General features: G+C 45.5%; 4 protein-coding genes across 4 annotated transcripts; 2 read left to right on the top strand and 2 right to left on the bottom strand.

Moving 5' to 3' along the window:
• Window positions 1–837: 837 nt before the first annotated feature.
• Window positions 838–5,910, top strand: PADG_05329 (E3 ubiquitin-protein ligase SSM4; the record flags this gene model as incomplete). The annotated part of the gene is made up of 2 exons (XM_010762661.1): window positions 838–4,318; window positions 4,382–5,910. The coding sequence occupies 2 exons, from the start codon at window positions 838–840 to the stop codon at window positions 5,908–5,910; spliced, it is 5,010 nt and encodes a 1,669-aa protein (XP_010760963.1).
• Window positions 5,911–6,509: 599 nt separating this feature from the next.
• PADG_05328 (serine/threonine protein kinase) lies at window positions 6,510–10,510 on the top strand (the record flags this gene model as incomplete). Its single annotated transcript, XM_010762390.1, has 2 exons — window positions 6,510–9,951; window positions 10,044–10,510. 2 exons carry the CDS (start codon window positions 6,510–6,512, stop codon window positions 10,508–10,510), a joined length of 3,909 nt encoding a protein of 1,302 aa, XP_010760692.1.
• An 897-nt stretch (window positions 10,511–11,407) lies between these two features.
• Window positions 11,408–18,695, bottom strand: PADG_05327 (acetyl-CoA carboxylase ACC1; the record flags this gene model as incomplete). The annotated part of the gene is made up of 5 exons (XM_010762389.1): window positions 11,408–12,196; window positions 12,267–17,937; window positions 18,005–18,099; window positions 18,198–18,368; window positions 18,525–18,695. The coding sequence occupies 5 exons, from the start codon at window positions 18,693–18,695 to the stop codon at window positions 11,408–11,410; spliced, it is 6,897 nt and encodes a 2,298-aa protein (XP_010760691.1).
• A 4,823-nt stretch (window positions 18,696–23,518) lies between these two features.
• On the bottom strand, window positions 23,519–25,357 carry PADG_05326 (uncharacterized protein; the record flags this gene model as incomplete). The annotated part of the gene is made up of 2 exons (XM_010762388.1): window positions 23,519–25,041; window positions 25,102–25,357. 2 exons carry the CDS (start codon window positions 25,355–25,357, stop codon window positions 23,519–23,521), a joined length of 1,779 nt encoding a protein of 592 aa, XP_010760690.1.
• Between the last annotated feature and the right edge of the window lie 831 nt (window positions 25,358–26,188).

The following is a 26,188-nucleotide window of genomic DNA, read 5'->3' as shown; positions in this document are numbered from 1 at the left end:
AAATTTACTGGGACTGGACGGCTGAAGCAGGGGGGTGAATAATAAGATTTTGGTACGGAGCGTGTTTTGGACGGATTCTGGGATATTATGGATAGCTGGCTGCGAGATTCCGCACGGCACCGTCTGCTTTGCACGGCCTATAGAGACTAGCTAGCTTTGCCCCTCCGATTGTTAGGGATGTCAGGTGACCCCCTGGTATTGTTCTCGTCCTTTGTCCAACAGAACAGCTGGGCGATTGGGTCTTTTTGCCAACGCAGTCTCACAGCAAACAAACCATTGTATATACGGAGTATTATATAGAGAGATTTCCCTGATTTTCTCCAGTTGCAATAAGTTTGGAAGCAGTGAGCTTGGCACGTCACGTGTCCGACTGAAGGGTTGCCATGAATGCCAAGGCCCGGGGGACTCCAGTAAATATCCCACGGATAATAAATTATCCGAGACCAGTAGCTGAGTAATCCACTGTATATCTTGCTCGCTGGAATTTCTTGTTGCATCCAACATACAGAGAGACCTACGTCAAACGTCTAGACAACCACCAAGTCTCACGCTCGCCACCGTCAAGCTATCCTTTTGCTTTTTTAGGATAACGGAGTTCTGTAGGTGTTTTTACTGCTCCCTCCTGGAGATTTATTTTTATATCCTTTTTATGTACTAACTGACCTGGAAACTCTTGCTAGATCCTAATATTCTTGGCCTTGAAATTTATTATCTTCTGGCTCAACTCCGTACGGACGGCGGCGGCACTTTGGGATGTGGGCATGCAGAACCACGAACCTACCATAACATGGTCATCTGCGTTCATTTATTATTTGAATATTCTCGACGTATAGGGCCATGGATCTGAATCGTTTTGCCGCAACTCGGGAACGGAGGTCTACCCTTCTCCCTGATATTATGAACGACCCTGCCTTTGCCACGAATGCCCCCGGAAAGAGAAAAAGTTTGGACGAACCTGACACTTGTCGAATATGTCGCGGCGAGGGCACCGAGGAGGAGCAGCTCTTTTATCCCTGCAAATGTAGTGGGAGTATCAAGTTCGTTCACCAAGACTGCCTGATGCAATGGCTATCCCATTCGCAGAAGAAATACTGCGAGCTCTGCAAGACTCAGTTTAGATTTACAAAGCTTTACGACCCGAATATGCCTCAGGATTTACCCGCCCCGGTCTTTCTTAAGGAACTAGCTCTCCAGGGTGCTCGGTCAATTGTTACGTGGTTACGATTTGTGCTGGTTGCTTTCGTATGGCTGGGATGGCTCCCGTGGTCCATGAGAGCTATCTGGCGTGGTCTCTTTTGGTTAGCTGACGGGCGTTGGCCTCACTCGGAAATCTATCAAGCCTCACAAGTACCCCCGGCGAGCGAGGACCTCGATCGACTTGCCTCCCAAGGAACTTCTCCGGCCCAAACCTTTGCATCAAACAATCTCACCCCTTCCGGAGTGGCACATAATATGACAACAACACTCCCACAGTTCGTCTCACCGTTTTCCTCCATGCTCAACTTCTCAGCCGGTGAGCCACTGTTATACAGTATTCTAAAAAAACTCCTATTCGGCACCTGGGCAACACTGGTTACTTCATCTGAGGTCGAGACTGCAGGTTCAAACTCGACTAACGCAACTTCTTCATCGATGCGACGGCTTCGCCAGCCATCCTGGCTATCAGATGTTTCCTTTCTAAACCGGCTGACTCCTTATTCCACACTCAACAATATTTTAATAGATACCTTTGAGGGACAAATAATTACTTTGTCGGTGGTTATTGCTTTTATTCTTGTGTTTTTAATTAGAGAGTGGGTCGTGCAGCAACAACCTGCGATTAATATTGCAGAGGCAGATCGAGAAGCTGCAGCGCAGCTGATGGCGGATGGTGGCGTAATTCGACATGCCGAACAACCAGGACAACCTGCTCGGGAGGCCCCGCATCAGCAAAATGTCCCTGAAGATGCGTCTGCCCATGTTCCAGGGTTTAATGAGCATCAGCCGAATGAGACAACTCCGCCTTTGGACCAACCGCGGCAGCCTGATGCTACTGATGAGAGCTCCGGATCACCTGGTCCACAGCAACCTTCTCAGATTGAAGACGGTTCTATCGGTCCCGTCGATGAAATAGCAGGTATGGTTTGGGAGCCGGGAGTCGAGTGCGGTGTCGAGGAAACAGTGGCACCACTTGATAGCAGCAGCAATGTCCCGTGGCCTGGATTAGATGTGTTTAAAGATTTATGGGCTCGTGGCATGCGAAACCCGACTGAAATTTTAAGGATAATTGAGCAAGAGGGGCGTCAGGAAGAACTGGGTTGGGTTATCGCGGCCATGCAAAGGTTAGAGCGTGTGGGCGAATCATCCCGATCTAGCGACCAAACTCGGCACAAGTTACAGGAAAATGGGGAAGAGGCTCTCTTAGATCCATCCGCTTTACTCCATGTCCCAGTGGATCCTAGTAACCCGCAACCTTCGTCATCCGAGATTGCTCAACTTTCTGGAGACAAACAAGATGAAAATCAAGATGAGCCCAGAGGAGGATTTACTATGAGATTTGGAGATCGAACTACGAATTCTGGTGTGTCTGCAGAATCATTTTCACCCACCTTGCCAAAAATGGAATCGTTCAACTCACCAGCATTCTTCGGTTCAGAATCCGCAGGCCCATCTAGATCCATGCGTGCGTTTGACCTACCACCTTCGATCATGGGCAAAGAAAATTCTGAATGCTCGTCGATGCTTCAGGAAGAGCCAAGGCCAGACAATCGAGGCCCGTCACTAACTACAAATCTTCTCGAACCGTCTTCATCATCCGGTGTTGGTATACCCGCTCAAGAAGCTTTACCCGGTGACCAACCCGAACCTTCAGCTGCATCGCCTCAGCAAACACCCCCGATGGAAATCAACGAAGCTCCTCAGAGTCTGATTGATCGTGCCTTGAATTGGTTTTGGGGGGGCGTCACCCCCAGACCTCCAAGGGTAGAAGAGCAAGAAGATCGGGCAGGCGATCGGGATGGCGAGCGCGTCCGTGAAGAACATGGACAGGAGAACCCTTTTGGCCCCTTTGGAGATGGCCATCACCACCACGTTCATGGCCCTATGAACGAGCCGGGATTTGCTGATGGCCCGCGTCCTCCCGCCGACCCCGACGATGTTGATGCTGTGGACGATGCAGATGACCTTGAAGGCATTTTGGAGCTCATCGGCATGCAGGGACCGATTGTCGGTCTGCTGCAAAACGGTGTCTTCAGCGCATTACTTGTGTCATTCACTGTCGCGGTGGGAATCTGGCTACCTTACCTGTGGGGTAAGATTGCTCTTGTTCTCTTCACGAATCCGATACGGCTGTTTGTTGGCGTTCCGGTTGCACTCGTCTCCCTGATCGCCGATATCACCGTGGACACACTACTCGGAAGCTTGGGATATGTTGTCTACTGGGGGAATGTTCTGCTCCGGAGTATGTTCGCTTTATTTGGACGCTTTATCCCTTCACTTGCAAAATATTCCGTCAGCAATGCTGTTACCGCAGCCTCGCTGTCTCTGATTGACGGGAGCAGTCAGCGCCTTAAGGGTGTTCTAGGCGCATTCTTCACCTTCCATGAATCAGACCTGCCGATGTTTTCTGTTCTGTCTCACCAGGCCTTGAGGATCCACCAGGATCGAATCGCAACTGTTTTCAATTTTGTTATTAGTGTTGGGAAAGCGGTTCTCTACGATATTCCTCTACTTCTTCTCCAGAAAGGAGGGCCTCAAAAACTAATTAGGTCCATCCTACCTGTGGAACCTATGAAGCTGCTTTCCGCAGCAACTGCTACCATCGTTGGCGTTGGAAAGTCTGCACTATTCTTTTTGGAGAAAGGAAATTGGTCGAGCCTTAAAATCGGTGGAGTTGAGGAGAAGGTTGCCCTGTCGTTGAACCACGAGTTGGCGCTGTGGGATACAAAAGACCGAATAATTGCGATTCTCGTTGGATATGTTTTTGCCTCAGTTCTTGGGATGTTGTATCTTCGATTTTCTTCATTGTTTACCGGACCACGCCAGGAGCAACGGGCAGAGGGGGCTGTGGCTGACGTTTTGCAACAAGCTGGTGGGGTGATGAAGGTGATCCTGATCATTGGAATTGAAATGATCGTGTTCCCATTATATTGCGGTATACTGCTTGACATCGCACTTTTACCCCTATTCCAGAGTGCAACATTAACGTCGCGGATTACGTTTACGTTGGATTCGCCGTTCACATCGCTATTTGTGCATTGGTTCATCGGGACTTGCTACATGTTCCATTTCGCCCTTTTTGTCTCCATGTGCCGAAAAATTATGCGGAGTGGCGTCCTATGTGAGTAAACCCGTGTTGGGTAGTGCTTTTGTTATTCACTTTAAGACTAACGGTGCATATTAGATTTCATCCGGGATCCCGACGACCCCACATTCCACCCTGTACGCGATGTTCTTGAGCGCAACGTCACAACCCAATTAAGAAAAATCGCCTTTAGCGCCCTTGTGTACGGCGCCCTTGTCATTGTGTGTCTTGGCGGCGTTGTTTGGGGCTTATCCCTGACGTTCCGAGAAGTCCTTCCCATCCACTGGTCCTCCAACGAACCTGTCCTTGAATTTCCTGTCGATCTACTCTTTTACAACTTTGTTATGCCGTTGGCGATTCGCTCGATTCGCCCATCAGATGGACTGCATAAAATGTACAGCTGGTGGTTCCATAAATGTGCTCACAGCTTGAGGCTAACGCATTTCCTCTTTGGTGAGCGGCGCAAGGATGAGGAGGGTCGACCTAGATACCGAAATTGGCGTGAAGGGGTTTTTGGCCGTCGACGCAGTGATGAAAACCAGGGCCATGGTGAATATTTTCTACGAGATGGAAGATTTGTGCGGGCGCCGGGGTCCGATCAGGTTCGAATTCCTAAAGGGGGACATGTGTTCCTTCCAGTTGATGAGAACAATGAACGTATTGATGGTAAGGAGGATCGCGAGGACGGTCTACATGGAAGGTCGAACAACATGTTCGCTCATGTCTATGTACCTCCGATGTTCAAGACCAGGATTGCAGTGTTTATTTTTATGATTTGGGTCTTTGCGGCGGTCACTGGGGTTGGGTGCACTATAGTTCCTCTAGTGGTTGGCCGAAGGATGATCTCCTCGCTATTCCCCAGCCACATCCGTGTGAACGACATATATGCTTTCTCCGTTGGTATATATGTGATGGGCGGAACCCTATACGCATTGATTCACTGTCGTCAGGTGGTCGCCTTCCTCAGACAACACCTCCAACCATACCTTGCATCTCCTCGGCAAGTTTTCCCGCAGACATATAATATGCTTGTAAGATTCGTCAGTCTCGTATATATCGGAGGTGCATACGCTCTCTTCCTCCCTTCCCTCTTCGCCCTGGTTACCGAACTTTACATTCTCATTCCACTTCACACCTATATCGGAGGCGACCAGGCCCATGTCATCCACTTGGTACAAGACTGGACGCTTGGAGTCTTGTACGTGCGAATGGCGGTCAGACTTATACTATGGTATCGCGGTTCTCGCCCTGCAATTGCTCTCGACGCTATCCTACGCAATGGTTGGGCGGATCCCGATATTAAATTGGCCACCAGAGCATTCCTTCTTCCCGCTACCTTGATTGCTTTAGTGGTCATAGTGGGACCCTTACCCATAGGCCTTCTTCTAAACACCACCATATTTCAGGATTCACCGGCCAATGTACACTCCGAGGTATACCGCTACTGCTTCCCTGCGTCGTTACTGGGTGTTCTCCTTTTATGGGCCGCGCACCTATGCCGCAAGCAAATCGCTCGTTGGCGAGCAGGCATCCGAGATGACGTTTATCTGATTGGGGAACGACTCCATAACTTTGGCGAAAAGCGGGCGAAAGACGTGGGCGTACCCCGGCGGATGATTACTCCATGAGCAGACGACTTTCCCTCCATGCATTTTTTTTCTTTCACTTTTTCACGGTTTTTCTTCACTGTTTTCTTTTTTTTTTTCTCAACTTAAACCTTGTTCCTAGTCATTCTTCGACACTGCAACTTCTTTTACATTCACTTTTTCTTCATAACGTTTTCCTGTTTCACATTGTGTATATTATCAGGTTTCGTATATAGGCCTGCTTGCACTTCGAGGTGTCACTCTGAGCAGTTGTACCGGAGTAATAAAGTATAAAGACAATCATAAATTCAAGAAACTCGCCTTCAACAAAGTTCTTAGGGATCTGTTCACGTGACAGAGCTAGGCTGGATCGGGGAGCAGCAGCCTTGGCGTTAAGCCAGGGGTTCCAATGATTGGCCCGTTGCTAGGCAGCAACTTTTATTGCTTTTCCTACTTGATCGCATCAAACCTCTCATGAAGATCATCCCATTAACAATCGTCTTTACGATGCATCGGATATCTCTATGAAGACGTATTCTTTCCTCTTGAACATATACATGGTATTCATTGCTCTGGAAATTTAGGATTTTCTTCATATCAATTCCTCTCTGGATAGAAAGCTTTCACAATCGTAGCCATCCATGTCTGTCCTCAGGCATGGCGGTGCCTTCTTTCAAAGACGGCTCACCAAACTATATACAGATACCAAATCATCCTGCGAGAATGTTTCTAGCGCATCAAAGGCCAACGATGATCCGGAGCTCGTGGCATTGAATTGCAATTTCCGGACCCAAAAGGATAGGCTCCTGGCATGGGGCTTGGATTGGAGTGATGCGAGCGCCGCCCAACCCAATGACATCGATGAGGCTCTGAGTGAGGCTGGCTTTTCTGACGTTGTCGCGAGTGTCATGTCATCTATCCAGGAGCTTTTGAATGAGGCGGAGAGGCTCCAGCAACCGGATGGTGTCAAGTCTCTTGATGGGCCCGGGACGGTTTGCCCGTTCAAGACCTCATGGACTCCAGAGGAGATTGCGCGGTCGAAGGAGTTGTTGGAGGAGTTGACGCAGCATATCGAGACACTATATGATCTCTCGCGGTCGCGAAGGAATATGAGCATGAGTATGAGCAGTGCGAATGCGAATTCCCAATCTGGTTTAAAAGGCCAATATCGGCCAGCGCTGTCAAAGTCATCAAAATCGTCCAAGGAATCGTTTTATTCGCTTTGGAATGAACCTGGTCAATCAATGGATAAAAAGCCGCTGCCAACATCGAAAAGGGTCGTATCGCAACCCCAGCCTGAAGAACTTGGAACCGACCCTCTTGTGGGTTTCCATGCCGATACATTGGCTGATGCGTCTACAGTTGATTTCCCGAAGACTTTTCCTGATTCTTTTCTTCCAACTAAGCATTTCTATATTGATAAATCTGCCCTTCATCTGTCGTATGTCGGAATTTCTCATGCTTCCAATCCTCCTCCATATGAAGCGGTTGCAGAATCTGCGAATTCTCGAGTCATTGGACATTTAGATGTCCCTGCGATGCCTCCTGCGCTGGCAACGCTTGTGAAAGGACCAATTGTGCCAGTCCTCGTGGAATTCTCGCCGATGATGATGGGACAACCGAATTCTCTTATATTCCCTCGCAAAGAACGACTCGTTCAATTATCAGAGACCCTCCAGCGCTTAGTCGAAAACTCACGTGTATCTCATCTCGGATTGCTCAAGTTTGTTGGCTATTTTATCGATATGACTTATTCCCGTTATGCGTTCGTTTACCAGGTTCCGCTTGAAATCTTTCCACTACTAAGACAACCCTCGGATATCCTGAGGGATGCCAAACCTCGACCCCTTGTATCCCTGTTTCATTCTGGAGATAACCGACCGGACTCCCCTATCCCGAACCTTGAAAGTAGGTTTCGTTTAGCATATCATCTGGTTCTTGCGGTTCTTCATCTCAGAAGCCAAAATATCGTACATGGGAATATAAACAGCAACAATATTTTAATATTCCCTGATTTTCGGGTTTCTAATGAAGGGTTTCTAAGAGATTCGAGTTCCGAGTTCAGCCATCCATACCTCACGTCGCTCGCTCAGTTCGATAGCGAAGACAAAAATGCTGTTCCAGAACCCTTATCAGCCAGCATGTACCGCCATCCCGACGACCGTCGTGTTATTACTGACAATTCTTCATGGGCATATGATCTCTATAGTTTAGGCTTGGTATTACTTGAGATTGGGTTGTGGACGCCACTCAGTAAACTTTGGAAGATGAAGTACAACAACGCTATGTTCAAATCACGAATCGAAAATGTCTACGTCAAAAGACTCGCGCCAAAATGTGGAAATTCATATCTACAAATGGTACAGCTTTGTCTCGATGCTCCCAACTTCCACCTTTCAACGGAACCGATGGCAGATTTAGGACTAAGGATTCAACAAACCTACCACTACCCATGGCATGATCCGAGTGCATCTGATGAGTGGAATACGTTTTCCAAAAATTTCGTTTACGCAATTGGCAAAGTCACTTGGCGCTGTGCTTGCCTAGATGTTTTCAATCCACCGCCAGCTTCAGATTTAGATGAGTGTCTTCCTCCACCTCTCATTATTGAGCCATCCAGTTCGACAAGGAAAGAGGTAAACTCTTATAATACTGGTACTCAGCTGGATGTAACCCTACCTATTGGTCCGGAGGGTGGTGGGACAACCTACGGTGAATCGAAAGCATTACAAGAGAAGTGTACTGTTAACGAGAAGAAATTCCGCAAACGAACGTTCAAAAAATGGTCGAATGTCGAAATACCTGATGAAAATTTACGGGAATGGAACACGACACTTATGCCAAAGCTTAGCAAACTTCTTCAGAAAATCCTAAAGGACTCGTCCGAATCCTGCAGTGCAACATTGATGATAGCTGGGGAAACTGCAGAAACCGCGAAGACAACAATATGCGTCACCTGTACCAACATTCGCAGGGTTCGAGCGGCTCTTAAAAAGTACTTCGACTTTGATCGAGAAAACTGGGATCTCATTGTGATTCGGGGAGATGTTACGAGGTCAAAGGTTCCTCGCAGAAGACGCAGAAAACCGAAACGGAATAACTGCCCTGCTGCTGATACCACCCAAGCTGACTTGAACCCACACTATCAGCAAAAGCCTCTCTGTGGAGCGTCAATTGGAGCATTTCGACTTGACGAACATTTACCTCCCGTTTCCTATGGAGGGGCCATTCTTGTTGACGGCATGCCCTACGGAATGACTGTTCACCACATGCTTGATGCTCCCTGCGATGACGACGAGGATGATGACTTGCCTCCCCGCTCGTCAGGCAACTGGACTCCGGGAACCGAGCCTTTTGACGAGGGCTTCTCTTACTCTTGGCGTGGTGAAGACCTACCTGAAACCCTTTATCCCTTTGAAATATCTGACGGCGAAGAAGATGGAGATGAAGGATCCATTGCACCAAGCATTGATGAGTCATATGATGACTACTGGCTTTCAGATGGATATTCTACAGATGACGCGGATGAAGACCCTGACGACGACGATGATTCTGATGCCGCATCTATCGGAGATACTGCTGGAGTAGATCCTGGAGAAGAGCCTAGGATAATTGTCACTCAACCGGCGATTGATGATGTGGAAGACGGTTTTTTCCCATCCTATGAAGACCGTGACGACGAACACCTTGCCTCGCATTCTCTAGGATACGTCCACGCCTCGTCGGGAGTCAGGAGATGGACACGCAATGGCATAAAACACGAAGTGGATTGGGCCCTTATCAAAATTGGCGAGAATCGGATGGAGGTCAATAATGCGATACTTACGAACGTTCATACGTCAGAATCAAATAGCTCCCTCAACTTCGGTCGTCGTGGCCCTCAAACGCAACAAGGCCTCAAAGCGTTATTTGCGAAGCTAGACAAGGTCGCCAAGTTAGAGGATCTGGCGGGCTTGTATGTGCAATGTTGTGGCAGGACAAGCGGCTTGCAAAGTGGACGAATTTCCAAAGCAATGAGTCTTGTAAAGATGCATGGGCGCCAGTCGTTCTCTAGCAGCTTTAGTGTCGATGGGAATTTTGGAGGTACGGCTCTCCCATCCCCAATTCCTAACAACTCAGCATGCTCCCCCACGCCCTTTCTAAATTCACACCAACACTCACTCACCTATCTTTAGTTCCCGGCGACTCTGGGGCCTGGGTCTTCGATAAATCCACCGGTCAAGTATGTGGACACGTCCTCGCATGGTCAGAAAAGAGCCGAACTGCTTACATCGCCCCGATGGAGGTTCTCCTAGACGACATTGCCCGTACTCTAGGTGCCACCAGCGTCACCCTTCCCGGAAGCGAGGAGGCACTGGAATGGACCTGCAATGCCAATAACACGCGGGCAGATGATGTTTCGTTTGGTGACAGCCGCTTACCAGCAGTTGCATCCCAATCTCACATGAGGAAAAGCTTGAGGATGACCCACCACGAAATGGACCAGCTTCCGGTCGAGCTAGGAAGACTAGGTATTGATAGAGATGAGCAGACACGAAGCCGAGGGGGGATGAAGGGGTTAAGGGATGTCCCAACCTCCGCGTATGGTGCTGTTTCTCCGTTGATGCGTCAACCGATTACGATGGAGAGACAGCTAGCATGATAGTGCAGTGCAGTGTTTGAACACTGTTTTTTTGAGTGGTTTTAAACATATGTCTTGTATTTCCGTTACTTTGATACCCATCTGCTGGATTTGCATATATATATTTCTATTTATATGAGAGAAGAGAAGGTATATTTAATTTAATTATCTACATTGACATTTTCCAGTTTTTTATAACTTTCTTCTACAAGATTGCTTGATTGGTTTATTGAGCATCTCTAAATTCATCACTTGAAAGTTTGGATTGTTTTACGTAGTCTCTGCTTCTATGTTCTTGTATTGTATTTTGTATACTTGAGCATATTATACCAATTATTAATATCAAATATGTGTGTGAATTCAAATATTCACTTTCCAATATCTGTAACAGATCTTGCTGGTATACAGTGATTAATGCTTTTAAGTCTGTCAGTTCTCGCTTAAGAAAACGGACGTAGGCGTTATATATGAAACGCGTATGAAACATGGGCGCTATCACTGATCTTAGACATGTTGAACAATAATAGACATTATTGATTAGAAGATGTTTGTCTATCTACCAATCAAGGAAATGTCTAAAAGCAGGTATTGTAATAAAATATGATTAATTACATGATCAACACGGGGAAAGTAAAGGGCGATTGCAAAAGAAATCTAAGGTCCATCGAACGTTTACAGGACTATGTCGATGAATGAAGAAAAAGGAGAAAACAAAATAACTCAAACAAAAAACCATAACAAAGTACAAGAGCAAAAGGAAAACCCCAACAATTCAATAGCAAAACCACCATACACTCCTACACCCCAAAAGATGAAACCAAATAATATTCGTGTGGTTGTTGAAATCCCTTAGTCTGCGAAACATGACGAGAAAGCCTGAAGTTGCAAGCAACATATCAACTCGCTCAATTCTACCCATCAAGGCGACCCCAAATATTTCAATACAGCCTCCCTTTCCTCCACGGGCAGCATGCTAAGTACCTGCTGCACACCTCTCAACCCACCATCCTTGTTCCCCATAAGTAACTGGGCAACTTCAACTGCAACTCCATCAACCTTCATCTGCTCAACATTCTCCAGCACCTTCTTTTTATTCTCCTCGTACCACAGAGCAACCTTGCGATCATTGAAGTCGAACTCCCGATCCAGCATTCCAGTCCACGATTGGAGAGTATTTAGATTGGCATCACGTCTTGACGGCGTGGCGGGTTTGAGGGGGGAAGAAGGGCTGGTGGCAGTAATGTTCGGGACAGCGCTATTGCGTGAAGTAGTCGAAGGAGCGGCTGCAGCCATGCGTTTGAGAATGAGTTCCTCGCTGAGACGGCGACGGAGACGCCAGTAAAAGAACCGCCGGGCATTTTTCCATTGGAGGGCTTGGCGGATGGTTTCTTTGGCCTTCATGCGGCCGGCGCGGTCGTGGAGGTCGGCAAATTGAAGGGCGATTTGCATGTAGACTGGCAGGAGTTGTTCTTCTCTTTCGGTCATCTTGGCTTTGATCTTGGAAAGTTGGTCAGCGGGGAGGAATTTATCGTTGAGTGCTTTTCGAAGCTCGCCGTATTCCGGGTCCAAACGGGCCATGGTATCCAGCTGCTTATCGCGACGGTATTTGATATTGACGATGCCTTCTGGCTCAAGGACACCGCCGCGGGACTCCTCATCAGCGTACATTTCCATTTGTTCTGGATTGATGGTGGGATCGATCACAACCTATTGCAATGGATTAGTATATTTAAAGAAAAAGAACACAAATAAAGTGTTTTAAGGACTTTCAACTTACCCAGGAACCACCACGCAGTTCTCCAAATGGCGGGATATAAACAAAAACAGGTTGCTGGTATTTCACAAGCGCGTCGACAATATAAGAACCGTACTTTAGTACTTCGTTGTACATGTCTCGTTGACCACCAGAGAACCCTCTCCAGTTAGCAAGAATCATCACAGGAAGCTGTTCGCCAAAGTTAAAATCTTTGAGAGCCTGGGCGGTCTTGAATGCAGAATTTGGATACCAAACTCCACCAGCTTCCGTGGAAATCAACTCCATTGAATCTGGATTGGCAGGGTCGGCAGGTGTGACAGTGTCGACAGAGCGTGTCTCCACTGCGATGACGCCAATGGGAATTCCACCAAGTCTAGCACGTCCCACAACCACGGTCCTCGCCCATCCAGCAAGTGTTTCCTGAAAGGAATCCTTGTCGAAGAAACCAGGTAAGAAACCCTCTTCATCCTGCTTACCAGCAATGAGCCACCTAACATCGTAAGTTTGCCTGGCTGGGGGATAATATGCAATATCTCGATCCCAAGTGTCGGAATATGGTCGAATTGGGACAGGCGAATTCTTCTTGTCTGGTATAAATGACATCCATTGCACGATCTTCTGAATACCTTCAAAGTCATCATTTGCGGTCATGTGTGAAACACCATTCTTGTACATAATTTGTGTTCCACCCAACTGCAAGTTGGATGTATAGACTTCTCTTCCAAGAAGCTTGTTGATAGCAGGGGCACCAGTGAGGATAATAGGCTGCCCTTCAACTTGAATTGCCCGCTGGCCCAGACGAACGAGGTAGGCGCCAATCCCAACAGAACGACAGGTCACAAGTGTAATCGTGAAGATGTCTTCGTAGGCCTTCGAGGTGGCGCCAGCAATGAGACCAGAGCCTCTCAGGCACTCGACACCAAGGCCGTCTTCTGCACCGATAACAGTGGTGATCATATGTCTTTCCTCACTGTTTTCCGTGACAAGTTCAGTGATGACGTTCTTTGTCTTCCTCTCGTCTAGTCTCTTCTTCACTTCCGGGGTAAGGTAAAGATACTTGAATCCAGCTTCTGGTCGCTCCGGATCATTCCACGCAACAGAGAAGTGATGCATCAGCTCCTCTGCCATTCCGATACGAGCACCGGAGTTGGCAGAAAGGTAGATACGAGGTATCCCAAGCTTCCTAGCAAGCTCAGTGCACTTATGAAAAAATTTATCTTCTTGGGGTCCAAAAGATCCAATCTGGAATGTGATATCGTTGGCGATAACGATGAAGCGCCTGCCACGCGGGTATTCGGGAGTTCTTGCAGTGATCATCCAGCCAACCATCCCATGCGTATTGGTCCCAGGCTCTCGCGCGACCTCGATTAAATTGTCAGAATCGTCAAGCACGAGTTCGTTGTAGTCGATACACTCGCCCACAGCAGGCCGTTTGTCAGCGAGGGAAGAATGCTCTTCACTAGCCTTTGTCCAGCAGTTCTGAAAAGCCTGTCTGAATAGCTCCGGGAAGTCGTAGACGTATTGAGTACCCATTAAATGGGCCTTATATCGTTTGGGTTGCAGCCATTCCTTCGTGGGATACGGTGTTGAAACTGGACGAAGATGCATGGATCCTATTTTTGTCGTGCCACCGATGCTCTGGAATATCCATTCCCCTTTCTCGGACTTTCGCTCAGCATACATTTCCACTTGGATAATGTATCCTGAGGTGTTATTGATGACTACACGGAGGGGATAGGCCATTCCAGTCGTCGGCTCCGTGCAGAGGATACGGATTTCAGCTCCAGTGACGCGGAGGCGCCAGAGTCGTCTACCAAAGCGTTCCAGGAAGCCTGCCAAGGCCCTTTCGACATCAGCCGGCTGAAGGGGAAAAACGGGCGTAAAGTTGATAAAGATATGATTCAAATCAGAGTTGTTATTGCCAATAATTTCCAGAGCGTCCAGGATGTCATTCATTAAGTTGTCAGCCTCAGAGATAAGATACTCCACCGTGGGAATATCATCTCGCAATCGGCCCGGGCGAACAACAGCTCTCGTGAAATATCGCTTATCAACAGCCTTGTCACTCTCCGGTCCCTTTCCAATTGCCTCGTAAACGTGAATATTCCGATTTTCCGTAAAGACAGGCTTAATTCTAAATTTGGAAAGTCTTCCCAATTCCAGTTGGAAGGCAAGCGCAGGTTCGCTGTGTCGAATGCTCTCATCTTCATTGTAAGTAGGTCCTCTGAACGTAAAATAACCAGGATAAGTCCCATCCTTATGCCCACAGATAAATGTAAGTCTTCTCACCCGGCGAGCGAGAAGCTCTTCTTTGACTTCAGAGACAAGCTTGGTAATGCGCGACACCATCTCCGTATCATCAAGATCCTCGATATCACGGATCGCAACGTTGCAAACGCCTGTAAGCTCATCGATGCTTTCAACACGAGGTGTTGGCTTGCGCAAAGCCGCTAAAGATAGGGTAATGGAGCTTCCGCTGCTCTTCTGCGACTCTGCACGGGGAAAAACCTCCAGTGCCCTCGAAAGCATCTCCTCGGCATCATCGAGATAATTAACGGGAATGATAACCCCTTTCCTCATTGGCTCATTGACCCCCTTGTTAACCAAGTATGACATGTCACTAATGGAGCTGATTTTCTTGAATGGATTGCTTTCCATCGTGGGCGTGGTGGGAGTGGACGGGTGAGATGAACCGGCCACCATTCCAAAATCAGATTGACCACCAGCCTTTCCGAGAGTAAAATCCCAGGAAATAAAGAACGGACTCTCATGCTGGTTGTGATATTCGATACCCTTCAATTTATATGCTCGATAGGCACGGCGGACATACACCTCAAGCGCTGCCAGGGATACCCACTGGTCCTGATGCCCGAAGAACAGAGGGAGAACGTCAAAGACAGTGTACTTCGAGTCAACCACTTCTTTCAAGACATTGATGTCAGGCTCTCTATGATCCCAGCCGGTCTCTCCGTATTTCGATTCCACAACTGAAGATCGCAGGATATGTTCCATCTGGGCGACCCTCTCCTCCAGGGATGGGAGAGCGCACTGGATAAGAACTTCGCGGGCCTTCAGCGCGACTTTAGAAGTTGCGCGGGATTCCAGCTCTGCCAGCTTTTTTAGGATAGGTTTCAAATAGTTCCCCACGTTGCCGGCATTCGGTTTGTTGGGGCGATACATATCCAAAATCGCTAAGAGCAAATTGTTCTTCGCCCCGACCTTGCTGTGGGACAAAACCGTTTGTATGACGCCAAAAATGTCATCTTTGTTCTCCTCTCTTAGTTTAAGGATCACATCTTCGTCGCGCATATTTCGGCCTGCGAATAGGTGTTCAACGTCCCAGTACTGTTGAAGAATGCCAATGAAAACTTTATATTCATGGACTTTCAATCCCTCACTATACCGTCGAATGACGTCCACGAGAGGTTGGAGACTTGTGCGGAGAATATCAGCGTCGGCAGGTGTAACATTGTCATCGATGAAGCGGCTAAGTGTCTTCATCAACTGGTTGGCAGGGAATTCCGCCTTTCGCGTCTTGGCTCTGTCAACAACTTGTGCAAGTAGGGAATCGAGCTTCTGTGGCATCCGTGAGTGAAGGGCTGAGACTTGAGCGTTCCACTCTCCATAGGGAAGTTCGGGGTTCCGCAAAACTTCAACCAACTCTTTCAAAGTGGCTCCCATGATGACTTGGTTGTCAAACCCACGGAGAATATCCCACAAGATATTGTGCAGCAAGCCAAATCGTTGGGGAGGCTTATTACCGACGACTTGCGGGGGGCCTAAATCTGGTAACTGCCCAAGGAATGGCTGCGCGTGTTTCACTCTGGATGGATTGTCTAATGCGAGAATACCCAGAATATCTCCAGCTTCGAGAGTAGATCCAGGTTGCTTTATCAGTTGGACAATCCCATCCTCTTTGGCGATGAGTGGCATGTACATCTTCATGACCTCGACCTCAGCGAATGGTTGTCCGGCTTTAACATGCTCCCCGTTTTCCACAGTGTACTTGACCAGCTTTCCAGGGCTCGGTGTGCGGAGTTGTGTGGGGTCATTCTCCTCCTCGAGCAGACATGTTTTGCCATCGACACTCAGACGAGTTGCAGCGGCTTCCTCCTTCCAATAAACATTATGGCTTCGTCCGTCCAAAAGAACAAGCAATCCACCATCAGCAAGAGCACGAACCCCAACGGAGCATTTGGACCCATTAATGAAGAGATGATAGTTATCGTTGCTTGATCTCGTGGCCGTGAATTTATATCGGAATCCTTCGTAAATAAAATCGACGGGGAAAACCGTTTTCAAAACATCTTTGGAAGGCACTTGACCCTTCTCAATGCCCTTCCGGTATTCCGCGATACACGCCTCGCTAGAAAGATGAGCCCTAGTAACAGCTCCGCAGATCACAGCGATCATTGGATCTGGCCGTTCAGCCGTCAACTTATTGGAAATCAACTGATCCAACCAACCAGTCGTGATGGTATTGTCCTCAAAAGCGGGTGTCTCAAGTAGTTTGATGAGATACTCAACGGTTGTCCGGAAATCGCCTCGAATGCTCAACTCCTTCAGTGCAACGACCATGTGCTTTCGTGAAGCAGAGCGATTCTCACCGTAGGCAAAGATATGGCCGAATTGAGAATCGGAGAAGCTGTGAATTCCACCAGCGGTACCAACAGAGAAGTAACCCCAGACATTAGAGCTACTTCGAAAGTTGAGTTCGTGCATTGTTCCGCTGGATGGCTTGAAGCCTTCACCTGGATCTTCGGAAGTGATACGACAAGCAGTTGTGTGGCCTTTTGGTTTCGGTCGGCGTTGAGTCTTGGTACTCTCCTCATTTTCAAAGTGGAAGTCGATTTCGGAGCTGGTGTTGGGATCCACGCCGTAAAGAAGACGAATATCGCGAATGCGGTGCAGCGGAATTCCCATGGCAATCTGGAGCTGAGCAGCTGGGAGATTCACGCCAGAAACCATTTCTGTTGTGGGATGTTCGACTTGCAGACGGGGGTTGAGCTCCAGGAAATAAAACTTGTCATCCGCATGGGAATAGAGGTATTCAACCGTTCCTGCAGAAACGTAGCCAACCAACTTCCCAAGCCTCACAGCGGCTCGCTCCATTGCTCTAAATGTTTCCGGCTTTGCAATAGTGACAGGAGCCTCCTCGATAATTTTCTGGTGCCGTCTCTGTACTGAACAATCACGACCAAACAGAGAGATATTGTTTCCATATTGATCGGCCAATAACTGAACTTCCAAATGTCTCGCGTTACCCGCTAATTTCATGATGAAGATTGGGGATCCGGGAATTTCGCTTGCCGCAGCATTATACAAGTTGATGAAATCCTCTTCTCTATCAACTTTCCGAATACCCTTCCCACCTCCTCCTTCCGATGCTTTGACCATGACGGGAAAACCTATAATCCTAGCTTTTTCAAGCCCTTCTTGCGGAGAATGTGTGCATCCTTTGTCATAAATATGGTCCTCTACGGTCACGATACCATCTTCATCGATTGTAACATCATCTATACCTTCTCCAGACCAAGGAATGCAGGGAACTCCAGCGTGTTGCGCAACGATGGTGGAAGAGATCTTATCTCCAAGAGAACGCATTGCAGAACCGGGAGGGCCAATAAAAATTATCTTTTTCGGAGATGCGGCAAGCGATTCAGGCAGCTTTGGGTTTTCTGAAGCATGGCCCCTGGTTGGATGTTAACAAAGAAAAATCCCGCCCAAAAATCCAATTATATCAAAGAATGTGCCCTTACCATCCTGCCCAAACAGCATGAACACCCATACGCTCCGCAATGTCCACAATCAGTTCTACATTAGCATAATTGTTGTTATTTGTGCCTCCGGGGACCTAAATCATATAATTAGCTATGTGGCTCTATTCGTTTCTCTTATGAAATGTTTCCGTTCGAAGCTTTAGCATTTCTAAATGATGTGGGCGCCTCGTACCTCAACATATTGGTCTGCCATCCGAATATAGTCTGCATTCGCTCTTAAATCCTCCGGTGTAGCCATGACCGTAAACTGAATTGCCCGCTCATCGCCAAATGTATTATAGGCCCATTTTCGGACATCTCGAATTTCTTTGACGGCAGCAATGCCATTATTTGCGATAAGAACCTAAAAATTATACGTAATTGAAATCTGTCAGTATATACATATATTGGTCCGAAGAAAAAGAAGCAATTGGTATGAAATATGAAACTTCTTATCTACAGATAGATCATAATGGAAAAAAAGAAAAAAAAAAAAAACGTAGAAGGGAAGTCAGCGCACCGAAGTAATTACTGAATGGCCATCATTCTTCGCAACAAAGTCCTTCACTTTCCCCGGAGGTGCAAGATCTAGGCGATTGCCTCCGATAAAGTGTGACGGTAAGTTATGTTTCGCTGCGAATGAGCTCCCAAAGCCATTCGTGGCGGTCGCAGGTGTGTCTGTAACCCCCATAATGACGGTTGTGTGAATAGAACTATATTTCCAACTGGCGGTAATGAAGGCGCGCAAAAAGCTCCCTTTGTGTTACTCGTATAAGCGAATGGAATGGAGAGGTTGATGAGGTTGACGTTTTGTCTCTTTGTCGATATGCCGTTGAGCGGTACTTTGTCGAGAACTTTTTTTTGCGCAGTGGTTCCGCGTGAACGTAGATAGGAGGCTGGAATTGGATAATTGGATATTTTTTCTATAACGAAAACCAAAGAGATCTAGCAACTCAACGCCTGATCCCTAAACAATGCGCATTGGCAGGACACAATTACACAACGAGACAGACAATGTGGGGGAGGAGATGAGGAGTGAGTGGTTTTGACAAAGAGGGCAATCTCGCAAAGAATGGAGACGAGAAGGGGGGAAGAGGAACCGATGAAGAGGGAGGAGGAGACCTTGAATCAAATTCTCACAGGAGGAAGAAGTGAAGTGGAAGAAGAACAGGGCTCTCAGAGGACGAGGGAGAGGGAGAGGACGAGGGAGAGAAATTTGGCTGACCAACAACTTACTACTACTTCTACTACTACTAGTTAACTGACTAACTAGTAACTAAGTTAAACTGACGAAAATAACTGCTTAATATCTACGGAGCACAACCAACATCGGGGTTTGCAGGCAGGCGCTGCCTGCTGCGTAATATGGTACGGACACGTCTCGAGTGGGCCCGCACAACCCAGGTACCACTACGCATAAGCTCCTAAGGAGGGTACTTTTTAAAGTTACCAATACGCGATTTCCCGTAGCACGAGAACTTTCAACTTCAACCCTTTTAGAGGAAAAGGAAGCAGTCTTCATATCAGCAAAAAAGACCGGATCGATATATACAAAGTACTCTGTTAAGAGGGTTCACTGAATGCTGAATAGCACATCTATCACTACATCCCCATCTACGCTGCAACCTTTCAAACCTCGAAGAGTTTGTCTTTGTAAATAATCCTATTTCCCATCCGCCCCAGCTGTCACAAGTCCCGCATCCGTCCCATCTTTAACATTGTGACCAACAACGTTGAATTACCGGGTCGCCTTGGCCCATGTCAAGCCCTCATCCCCAAACCAAGTTTGGCTTCGGAATTTCCAAGGTTGGCACCTTTGTTTTACCGTTCTTTGGCATATTCCAAGATTTGAACCTTCTTGTTCAGGCTATGAATTAAAAAAAGCAGTTCCCAATATCATCAGTCATTGGCGTGCGTCTTCATGTATAACGACCAACAAAACAAGAAAATTCCTGATATGGCTTTGATGTAGCTTTTACCAGAAGAAAATCACACATTCCAGACCATTCAGTGGAGGGGGAAGGGGGGAGGAGCAATGATAAGATTAACAATAAATTCCCACCTCTCTCTCGCCCGACTTTCCTCTCTGGAACATGTACGTGTATAAATTACATCCGCAGAGTTTTTTGGAGCCGTTGGAGTTGTTGAGCTCTGGCATGCGAAAGAAGATGACGTTGGCCCCATCACAACCAGGACGCTAAGAAGCCAATGGTTTCTTTGATTGGCTGCGCTTGGCTGTTCTGTACTGGTTTGTCCCGTTTGCATCCCCCAACAAATTTAGTTGGACTTAACTAAGGTAAACACCTGGTTGGTTGGTTAGTTATAACCGACTACTTACTTCATCTACATTTATAACCACCCCTCCAATTACGCAATGTTTAACTGCAAATTTAATTAATTTGTTATTCAAACATGTAGACCTGCTGCTGCTTTTCGAGCCTTAATTCCAGGTCCACATATTTATTTTCTAATCTCTAAAATAGTGTCTTTTTTCTAAGTCTTTTTGATTTTTTCTATAAGGATACTTGGTGTCAATGAATTAATAATAATTATTATTATTCTTCATTTAAGAGATGTTTAGTCAGAGACTATGACATCTATCTAGTTATATTAGAGTTTAACTATTTTGTTAATTTAATTATCAAATATCATCTAAATTATATAATTAAAAAGTTTTATTTTAGAATAATATAATATTTAGAAAACTTATAATATAAAACAAATTTATATAATTATAATTTTAATTAAAATAAAATCAAAATCAATCAGCATCTCAACTAACTAAAATATTAAAATAAAATAAAAATTTAATGAAAGTAATACTGAACAAATAGAATATTTATTCAAAAATAAAATAATATTTTAAATTTAATATTTATAATTTGTATATATTAAAATTTTTATTTAAATATAATTTTATATTTATATTATTATAATTAATTAAATTAATATTTTTATAAATAATAAAATTATAAATAAATTTTTATAAATTTTTATTTTTTTTTAAAATTTATCAAAAATATAACAAAAATTTATAAGTATTTTAATTATTTATATAATTAATATTTAAAATACTTTTAAAAAAAACTAAATTTTAATTTATAAAAGTTATCAAAAAACTTTTCAGTTAATATTAAAATTTTATATATATATATATATATAATAAAGAAGAAGTTAAGAATTTATTTTTATATAAATTTTAAAATTAAGTTAATAAAAAATAATATATTTTATGATAAATTTTTTATTTTTAAAATTAATATTTAATAGTTTATTTGATAAAAAATTTATATAAATTAATATATTTTCTATATTATATTAATTTTCTTTATAAAAAATTTAAAAAAGATATATAATTTTATATTAATTATTATATACTTAATTAAATTATTAAAAAAATTAATATTTATTTTTTTATATATAAAATATTTAAATAAATTAATAAGTTAAATAATTTATAAATTTTACTATTTTGATTATTTTTTATATATAATATATATTATTTAAATTAACTTGACTTTTTTAATTTTATGAATATTTTAAGTATATTTTAAAAGATATATTAATTAAACTTTATAAGATCTTTTAATAAAACTGCTTCAGTACATATGAATGGTATTTTAATCTTCACTGATAAGATTTAAACATAATATTGAAAGCATATTCATCAGATACTCATATAACTTTAAGAATCTAAGCTAAAGGCTGATATAAACAAATATTACTTTGAAGTAAAATTCACAATCTATTTTGACTTTATCATTGAAGTTGGCAGAGACGTACTCTGCACTTACAATTAAAACTATTTGCTTAGATTATTCTTTTTCTAATTTGTATAACCGGGTTCATCTTTGTAGCTTTCATTTTCTTTCCTTTTCTCCTTCTAATGAATTCGTCTTTTTGTTTTAAAAGAAAGTGCTAGGGCTGTATTCAGTAGCGCGCCCATACATTGAAAGAATGAAGTGCTTCTTTTAATACTTCTCTTCTTCTTTAGCTGGTTTTCCCAGTTGATTCTGTACCTTGTACTTTGCAGTTAGGCCTATTGTTGTATAATAGTTACTGAGCACTTCTCATAGTTAGCAACCTTGGCAATCAACAAGCTTGCCATTCTGTCGTCACATGCTTGAAATCACACAATATATCTCCATCTGGCCTCCCTGAACAGCCCTCTACTTTGCCAGGAATCTTCCACTCTGTGTGTGAATTAGGAAGTAGGTTAGTTGGTAGTTAACCAAAATAACGCTTCCTCATTTTTGCTATAAAGATAGTGGAGAAAACCATTTAAGCATAAAAACTAGCGTTCAAAGTAGGAGACCCACAAGCTTGTGTTAGTTATTTATATAGTTATAACGAACCATCTTAGCCCCTCGTCTCTTTTCATTGTTTGCTGGCTGGTTATGACCAAAGGGTATAGATATTTTGTGCAGTAAGGAGTCCCTTCTCTACGGTCAAGAGGTTAATTTGGTTGGTGTCTTGGGATATGATGTATTGTGTGAATCATCTTCTTACCACGGGGGGCGTTCGGTGACCGAAGTAGCTTGTTTATCTGCGGGTCACTTGGAAATGCCAAAAATGCCTCGATATAGCATTAGCTGGAGAGAATATTACAACGGGGAGGAAATAAATATTTCGAGAATGTTCTTGATAAATTAGAACACTGTAGTTGCTTGGCGTTGGATGAAAGTCACAACTAGTCGACACTTAGCACAGGCTTCGAGCTGGATTTCTTAAAACGGTGTTGGACAGGGTTAAGGAGAGCCCAACCCAGGCCTAAAACTGGACGTGACGGGAGATATTAATTTTCATAAAGCTGAGCATACGTAATTACATCTAGCGACAGACGGAGTAACAGAGTTTAAAGGTTTGTTTAGGTACATGAGATTTATGTAAGGTTCATCACAGATTTATCAGAGGAGTATCAACGTGAGAAAAGAAGGACGGCAACATATCGAAGGGAGCGTGTCATGAACAAATGAGGGGATCATTAATCGGAGGTTAGGGTAAGTTAAGAAGACAAAGTGTGTTTGAGTAGTAAACGATTAAGGGTCGAGGACGATGGTCTGGGGGGTCGTCTCTCATGTAGGATGGAGGACGGGGTATTTGAAAGAGAGGAAGTGACTAAAAGGACACTAAGGAAATGAAGGTAGAGTCATGATTGCAGGTTGGATGGAAAATGGGTGTGTCCTTAGCTTTACCCCATGTTATATTATCGTATCGGCCATCTGGGAGACAAAGAGCCAATAATATAAACCCGACGCAAACCAATTGAAAAAGAAATGAGCAGTAAAGAGCAGAAAAAACCTGCTCAAGAACTTCAAAAGGGGAGGGAGGAAAAAAAAATCGCCAAGGCACTCCGAGATAAAATGCTAGCCGTTAAGATACCATAGAACCGTGACCGTGAATCGAAGCGTTGGATATCACAAAAAATGTATTGAATAATGATGTCATGCTACATGCAAAAAAAAAAAAATACGTAAAAACTGAAGAAACAGCGAAATCAAGAATGGGCAATGGCTAGTAAGTCTCGCCTACTTCGCTTAGTTTATTTTTTCTCTGGGGAGGCCCCATATCCCCATCTCGTCGATCGAGCCCGGCGCTAATGCGACGCGGAGCTGGTAACATAGAAGGGGGAGGAGGAGGGTTGGCAATTACTCCCGACTCCCGTTTCTTGAAGCTTGACGGGGTAGGAATTCCAGAAGCCGCATTATCGGCCTTGTCAAACGTGCTGCGCCGTGGGGTGGGGGTTGTAATATCCTCATTCTCATCGATATGAGACATACTCATCGAATGGCTGTAATTGCTCAGGGATGATCTGGGTCGTCGACTTCCCGTCGTTAGATTGCTTGAGTAGTGTCCAAGTGGTGTCCTTGAGCTAGTGAGGCTTTGGCGGCTTTCAGAGCGCGATTGAGGGATTGAGCTTATCGTGGGAGCGGGTAATTGGCTAGTTGAAGTGCGACTGGATATACTCGCTCTACTGCTGGGCCTGCTACTATCACCCTGGACAGAACGGCACGGAGTTCCCTGAAACCCGAATGAACTCCTACCCTGAGGACCAATGGAGGGTGTCGATTCTCCGTCACGAGAGCTGGCAACGCTTACACCTCCACTTGTTCGTTTCCTGGAGGCTCTTCGGACAGTTACTGAAGACGGAATGTAGTTCTGGCCCAATGCTGAGTTGGGTCGGGGAGACACTCTAGGAGGGGTCTCAAGTGGTGCAGGGAGTCTTGATCTTGCAGATTGTACTCGTTCCTCAAGTTTTTGCATCTTGCCAATGAGTCCTCGAATTTGATACAAAGAACCAGACCGTGGCAGCACTGGGATTTGAGTAAGGCTGGGGCGTGCTATGGAGCCGCGAGGCGTGAGAGACGGCGTCGAGGTACCATTGCTAGTGGGTATGGAAGGGCCCCGGGAATGTCTGGTCCTGGTTGATTGGAATGGAGGTCTCGATTCCGAAATAGAGACTCGTGGTCGTTGGACACTAGGCGTGGGTGTAGCTTTGGGAAGAGTGCATGAGGACTCCGAGAAGGGAGGTGAAGGCGGTGTTTGAGCGTTGGATACGATGGATGAAACAGATTTCGTTGGCGGAGTGGCAATTGTTGGTGAAGAGGTTGTGGTAGCAGGGGAATGTTCGGAAACATCAGGAGTATGGGGAACCGGAAGGCCTGGAGTGAGGGATGCAAGGTTGTTCCGTTGCTTTAGGAGTAGTTCAGATTTTCGAAGTTTCTCCTGAATGATATGCACTTCGATTTTGAGATCGGACAACTCATCCCGAAGACGTTGATTTTCTATGCGCAAGGACTCTCGTTCCTGCTCTCCGTTTTTTATTTCTTCTTCGAGCAGCACTCCTCGTTCTATGGAGACGTTGTACTTCGATTCCAGATCCTCCAAAGACGAGGTTGTGTTGCGCGCTTGGCGTTCAAAATCGTCATTTGCAACCTCAATATCCCTGAGCTTTAGCTGCAGGGTTCGATTCCCATCCCGTAACGTTGTAATCTCTTTCTGAAGGGCACTCTGCGCCGAGTTCGCTTCGGTCTTTGCTTGTTTATATTTTGCCTGTATAAATGGTTAGCAACACTGCCAAATGGTTGCGCTCATACAAAGGGACAATCTACTTGCCTTCCACTCTTCTGCTTCATATCCAGCACTTTCTAGTTTCTCTTTCAACTTCCGTTCCCTTTTCTCGGAGGCTTCAATGTCCTTTTCTAGCTCAACCTCAAGCTCTCGACTGGAAGACTGGAAATCTGCCAGTTCAGCCTCCAGCTGTTCGTACTGGGATTTATAATATGCAATAGCATCCTGTGCGGACGTGGAAGAGTTTGGAGGCGAGGACGGAGGCTCATCTGGCAAGGGCATCCTTGTTGCCTAGTGGGTCCCTCGGAAGGGGGCGTTGCGCAGAGATGTAGACAGGAGATGTCGATAACGAAGGCGTAAGATCAATAGAGAGGCAAGAAGCGTCGCCTTGCCCCTCGGGATCCGATCACAAGGTCGCAAGTTGACTCCTAGCCGAGCCTGACCGGAATGTCCACCGCTAGGGTGAGGGTCTCCCGTTATTTGAAACAAGGGATTCTGCTGGAACCCATACAGTGGTGTCGCCTATGTCGTCTTCATCGTTGTCGTCGTTGGTCGTTGGGATTGGAGCGAAGTAAGGCCGTGGTTGTTGATTGTTTGCATCTCATGATTACATAACCATTCAGGGGCTCCATGACAACGCACGCTATTCCATAAATAGAAATAGACTGCGCTATCATCAAGGTTTCACGCTAGACCATAAGCAGCCCGTGTCAAGGGATTACCTCACCCACATCACATGACCGCCTCTAAACCCCCAAATCCCACGGTTCATGGACTCGCGTCGTGCACATATCAGACCCTCCACAGTTATCCACCAACTCCACGCCGCCACAGACATCGCATCAACAGTAGTCTCCCAGTAAGTCCACCACTTAATATTCCACGCTTGTTGTTTCCTGTTTTCTTAGCATTGCTACGTAGTTGCGATGGGAGTTTAGCCCTGCAGCTTCTGAATTGCGCCACACACACACCCCCCCCCCCCCCACCTCTCTTTCAACTTTACGCTCATCCCAGCCTGTGCATTATGTCCACGCACTCTAACCCTCAAGCTTGCTGGTCGTCTATATCATTGCTGCCACGCACTTGATTTTACCCTTTATAAACCCCCGTTGT

This window comes from Paracoccidioides brasiliensis (genome assembly GCF_000150735.1).
Source record: "Paracoccidioides brasiliensis Pb18 unplaced genomic scaffold supercont2.6, whole genome shotgun sequence".
NCBI lineage: Eukaryota > Fungi > Ascomycota > Eurotiomycetes > Onygenales > Ajellomycetaceae > Paracoccidioides > Paracoccidioides brasiliensis.
This window is presented reverse-complemented; position numbering and strand designations above follow the sequence as displayed.